This window comes from Ailuropoda melanoleuca, chromosome 1 (genome assembly GCF_002007445.2).
Source record: "Ailuropoda melanoleuca isolate Jingjing chromosome 1, ASM200744v2, whole genome shotgun sequence".
In the NCBI taxonomy this organism is placed as follows: domain Eukaryota; kingdom Metazoa; phylum Chordata; class Mammalia; order Carnivora; family Ursidae; genus Ailuropoda; species Ailuropoda melanoleuca.
Window position 1 is genome coordinate 89,619,400 of NC_048218.1, and position 6,000 is coordinate 89,625,399.

The window sequence follows — 6,000 nt, forward strand, 5'->3', positions numbered from 1 at the left end:
TTCCAGTTAGTTAACATACAATGTAATATTAGTTTCAAATGTACAATATAGTGATCTAACAATTCCATCATCACCTAGTGCTCATCACAACAGGTGCACTCCTTAGTCCCCATCACCTATCTAACCCATCCTTTCCACCTACTCCCTTCTGGTAACCATCAGTTTGTTCTCTATAGTTAGGAGTCTGTTTCTTGGTTTGCCTCTCTCTCTCTTTTATTTCCCTTTGCTAGTTTGTTTTGTTTCTTAAATTCCACACATGATTGAAATGTTTTTCTCTGACTTATTTCTCTTAGCATAATACTCTCTAGCTCCATCCGTGTCATTGCAAATGGCAAGATTTCATTCTTTTTTATGCCTGAATAAAATTCCATTGTATATTTATACCACCTCTTCTTTATCCATTCATCGGTCAATGGACACTTGGGCTGCTTCCATTTTTTGGCTATTGTAAATAATGCTGCTATAAACATCAGGGTGCATGTATCCCTTTGAATCAGTATTTTTGTATTCTTTGCATAAATACCTAGTAGTGTGATTGCTGGATCATAGGGTAGTTCTACTTTTAATTTTTGAGGACCCTCCATACTATTTTCTACAAGTGGCTGCACCAGTTTGCATTCCCACCAACAGGGCAAAAGGGTTCCCCTTTTTCCACATTCTCACACAGCTATTGTTTCTTATATTATTGATTTTAGCCATTCTGACAGATGTGAGGTGATATCTCATTGTCGTTTTGATTTGCATTTCCCTGGCGATAAGTGACGTTGAGCATCTTTTCATGTGTCTGTTGGCCATCTACATGTCTTCTTTGTCAAAATGCCTATTCATGTCTTCTGCCCATTTTTAATTGGATTATTTGGTTTTTGTGTATTGAGTTGTATCAGGTCTTTATATATTTTGGATATTAACCTTTTACCAGATGTGTCATTTGCAAGTATCTTCTCCCATTCCATAGGTTGCCTTTCAGTTTTGTTGACTGTTTCCTTCACTGTACAGAAGCTTTTTATCTTGATGAAGTCCCAATAGTTGATTTTTGCTTTTGTTTCCCTTGCCTCAGGAGACCTATCTAGAAGAAGTTGCTATAGCCCATGTCAAAAGATTACTGCCTGTGCTCTCTTGAAGGGGTTTTATGGTTTCAGGTCTCACATTTAGGTCTTTAATCCCCGTTGAGTTTATTTTTGTGTATGGTGTAAGAAAGTGGTCCAGTTTCATTTTGTTGCTGTCCAGTTTTCCCAACACCATTTGTTGAAGAGACTTTTTCCCATTTGGATATTCTTTCCTCCTTTGTCGAAGATTAATTAACCATATAACTGTGGGTTCATTTCTGGGTTTTCTGTCCTATTCCATTGATCTATGTGTCAATTTTATGCAAGTACTATATGGTTTTAATTACTACCACTTTGTAATATAACTTGAAATCTGGACTTGTGATACCTCCAGTTTTGTTTTTCTTTTCCAAGATTTCTTTGGCTATTTGAGCTCTTTTATGGTTCCACACAAATTTTAGGATTGTTTGTTCTAGGTCTGTGAGTCATGCCATTGGTATTTTGATAAGAATTGCATTAAATGTGTAGATTGCTTTGGAAAGTATAGGCATTTAAACACTATTTGTTCTTCCAATCCACAAGCATGGAATGTCTTTCCATTTCTTTGTGCCATCTTCAGTTTGTTTCATCTGTGTCTTACTGTTTTCCAAGTACAGATCTTTGGCCTCTTTGGTTAGGTTTATTCCTTGGTATCTTATTATTTTCGGTGCAATTGTAAATGAGCTTGATTTCTTAGTTTTTCTTTCTGCAGCTTCATTAGTGGTGTATAGAAATGCAACAAATTTCTTAGTACAGCTTAACTTTTTACAAGCTGCAATTCCTCACCTGGTCTCTTCCTCTGTTTATCTTCAAAATCAAGGACAATTTTTCAGTGTTGATAAAAAATAGATTACAATCCATATTTTAATAGCTATGATTATTACAAAATATTCTAGTGTTTAAAATTTCTTAAGTATAATTTTTCAATTTACAAATATTAGACTCTTCATGAAAGATAAGCCCAACCCTATATTATTACATTAATACCACCACAAAATGAAAACCTGATATTTTAGAGCCTAATCCAAACAGTCAAAAATTCCCTCTGTTTTAGTAAAGCTAATATTTTCTAGTTATTTCACTCATGAGTCATTCAATAATGTACCAGAAATGTGTTATATATATATATAATACATATTATATACATATATATAATATATATAATATGTATTATATATAATGTATTAAATATAATACGTATATATAATATATGTGTATATATAATACATATATACATACATATAATACATATATATAATATATATAAATGCTATGTATGTAGACATACGTATACATATACTATATATTCTGTTCCTTTACAAGAACAATGTGAGGAGGTTCAAAGCCTCAAGATTGTCTGTAGAAGAACAAAAACATTAGTACATTAAAATACAAGGATATGTCAGGATCTGGTGAAAGAGTAATCTGTATTCTCATTCTCCATGTTATGGTATTTCTTCTTGAGCTTATAATAATGTCCTTTGAGAAAATATCTCTATGGAGAATTCAAATATTATTCTTACATACACACTTATGCTCACTCACCCACCTCCTTACCCATCTTCAACATGGAGGGCAGAAGCCACAAAAAAGATCCCATTTCTACTGGCTCTGATTAGGGAGAAAGGGAAACCGTGCTCCAGCACATACCCTCCCAAGTGGAGAGCCCTGTGAAAGCCTAAATGCAATTCGTTGAGCCTCAAGCCAAGAGTACAGTGCCTTAAATGAACAGATCCAGCTGCCACACAAAAACCACACTTCTGCCACTTGCAAAAAAGCTGGTATAGGCTCTTGGGCATGAGTCTTACTGTCCCTGTCCCTGTCCCTGCTGTGAAATGGCTTAGCAAAGTTACCCTGCCAGCAGTCACTTAAGCTGCCAGCAATTGGAAAAGAAATGGGATGGAGAGAGTGTTTTCTTCTATCCTGGCCTTACTGGGATACTGTTAATGTCTCCCTGGAAGCAAACTAAAGTATTAATAATTTCATTAATATTTTTTGATTCAGAATTTAAAGCAAAATACCCTTCATTAAGATATTTAGAGAGACCATCAGAAAAGCTGTTTGAGAGTTAGGAAATATTATGAGCTGAGTTGTGCACCCCCTCCCCCCAAATTTGTATGCTGAAGTCCTAACCAGGTGCTACAGATTGTCATTGTATTTCAAATAGGGTATTTACAGTGGTAATTAAGTTCAAAAGAAATCTTTAGGTGGTTCTTAATCCAATATGACTGATGTCCTTATAAGAAGAACAGATTAGGATACAGACATACACAGAGGAAAAACCAATGTGAAGACACAAGGAGAAGCTACAGAGCCATCTGCAAGACAAGGAAAGAGGCCTAAGAAGAAATCAACCTTGCAGGCAACACCTTGATCTCAGACTTCTAGCCTCTGGAACTACGAGAAAATAAATTTCCATCTTTTAAGGCACCCAGCGTGTGATACATCATTACAGCAACTCTGCAAGCTAATATGGGAACAGTCTACAAAAGGTAGAGAAGTCAGATTGCGACCTTTAGAACTGAGGTCTGAAACAGCTTCCCTCTTCAGCATATCCTCCATACTTATCTAGGTGTGACTACTTACATTTTTGGTGTGGGCAGGCCATTCCCAGATTGGTTCCAGCAGTGAACCTATGTAAGCCCCAAACTGGAAAATTATTCTCCTTCTTAGTATAAAGGATCTTTATTTTTGCTGGAGGACCAGAACCTGGTGCCTGAACACCACGTTTGAGTTCTCAGTCCACATCTCTGAATTCCAGAGCTTGTTAGCCTTCCAAAGCTGGCACTGAGGCCTCAGCACCCAGGTCCTGTTTCATGTTCATAATCCATTGCTACCTCCACTGAGTGCTGGTTCTGGGTTTGGAATCACAGTTGTATTCTTTGTTCCCAGGCCAATTCCTTAAACCTGGGAAGGGCAATGTTGTGGGCAATGTAAATTCCTTCATTCAGCCATTCAGAAATTTGCCCCACAACAAATTTAAAATGTAAATTAGAAAGTTTACATAATTTTCTAATGAGTCTCAGAGAAAGGAGGACACTTTGTATCCCGAAAATGCTTATAAAGCTGCTCTTTTACACACAATATAGATGATCATAGAGGCCATTCGAAGTCACTGAGAAATGGATTAGGCAGTGAACAAGTTAAATTACATTTCTCAGCTTAAAATCAACTCCTTATTGCTCTTAATATCAATCAGAAACTTGTTTACAAAATGCTATGCCAGTAATAATATAAATTGCTGTTTGTTAAATGGTTTTTCTTTTGTTGGACAGTTCAAATCTATGATTTTTCCTTAAGGTTGTTGGTCCTCTTAGTTGTCACTGAAAAAATTTATTCCTATAAATAAATATGAATTTTTGTAATATGCTTTTATGCTATTTTCAGAAAAATGAGATAACTATGGACATTTCCACTTTTTATTCAATGTTTAAGCCTCATTAGAAGGAAAAGTAGGAAAGGAATAAATTCCTTTTAAAACTTCACATAACTTTCTTTTTGGTCTGTTCAAACAGTAACGAACCTAGTTAAAACAGGAAGCTCAGGGTGATGGCAGGCTTTATCAAGAAAGGTACATGAGCAAAGAAAATTTAAAGAAATTCTTAAATGGCCAATCCATGTCAAGTGCCTCTTGTGATCTGGAGGGAAGGGAAGCTTTAGTGGAAGGAAGTTGAGAAAGGTTTTTCTTATTCCAAAAGGCTTTCCCACTTATTGGAAGAAGAAAAAAATGTACTTCGTCTAGTTTGTGTTATTTATAGAAAATACTTAGATCTAGATATTTCAGTTAGTTTTTTTAAATACAAATCGCTCATCAATGTCTGTTTGAGAGTAGGATCACTATGTTAGACTTAAAAATTTGATTTTTTAAAATCAAGTAAAAATGACACCTCGGAAAATAGGACTTTTATTTTTATCTTAAAGCAAGCTCAGTGTAGAGGTGTCTGTTTACAAACTTTCTTCATTTAATTGGTTTTCTTAATATGAAATAGTATTCCCAGAACTAATTAAAATTTTATTCTAATGAATATTCAAGACCAAAATATGTTATCTTTGCAGTACAGTATATAGATTTTTAAATCATCCATAAAGGTAATTATATTTTTTTACATTCTTAAAAAGTCATTTATTGTTATTGATGCCAAATGGGTTGTTTGCTTCCTCTCAGGCCATGATTGAAGAAGCCATCACCAGAGCGGAATCGTTCTCAGTTATGTATACACCATTTGCAACAAAAATCAGAGCTGATAAAATAGAAAAAGTAAGAGAGGTTTTCACAAAAACTCATCCTGCATATGTGGAATATATCTACACAGGTAATATTCAAGTTGTCAGCTGATAGTTTATTTCCATTAAAACAAATACAGGGCCATTTCTAGTTTATTTGTTCATTGTTTCAGTTTTAGGAGTACATTGTTGGGGTCTTTTTTTTTTCATTTTATTGTATTATATTTTTTCATCATTATATATGCACTTTTAATCCCTACCACCCATATCTCCCATCTCTCCCCCCCTCCACCTTCCCTCTGGTAACCATCATTTTGTTCTCTATAGCTAAAAGTCTGTTTCATTGTTTACCTCTCTTTTTTTTCCTTTGCTCATTTGTTTTGTTTCTTAAATTCTACATAGGAATGAAATCATATGGTATTTCTCTTTCTCTGACTGACTTATTTTGCTTAGCATTAAACTTCTCTGGCTCTATCCATGTTGCTGCAAATGGCAAGATTTCATTCTTTTCTTATGCCTGAATAACATTCCATTGTGTATATATATATATATCACCTCTTCTTTATCCATTCATCGGTCAATGGACACTGGGCTGCTTCCATTTTTTGGCTATTGTAAATAATGCTGCTATAAACATCAGGGTGCATGTATCCCTTTGATTTCAAGCTTTTGTATTCTTTGCATAAATACC

General features: G+C 34.9%; 1 protein-coding gene across 1 annotated transcript in view; it reads left to right on the top strand.

The window, feature by feature from the left end:
• The window catches only part of SPATA16 (spermatogenesis associated 16), a 200,799-nt gene that overhangs the window by 131,352 nt on the left and 63,447 nt on the right, over window positions 1-6,000 (top strand). The window contains exon 5 of the mRNA XM_034672863.1: window positions 5,251-5,398. Coding sequence (XP_034528754.1) covers window positions 5,251-5,398 — 148 coding nt within the window. The remainder of the gene's footprint in view (window positions 1-5,250; window positions 5,399-6,000) is intronic.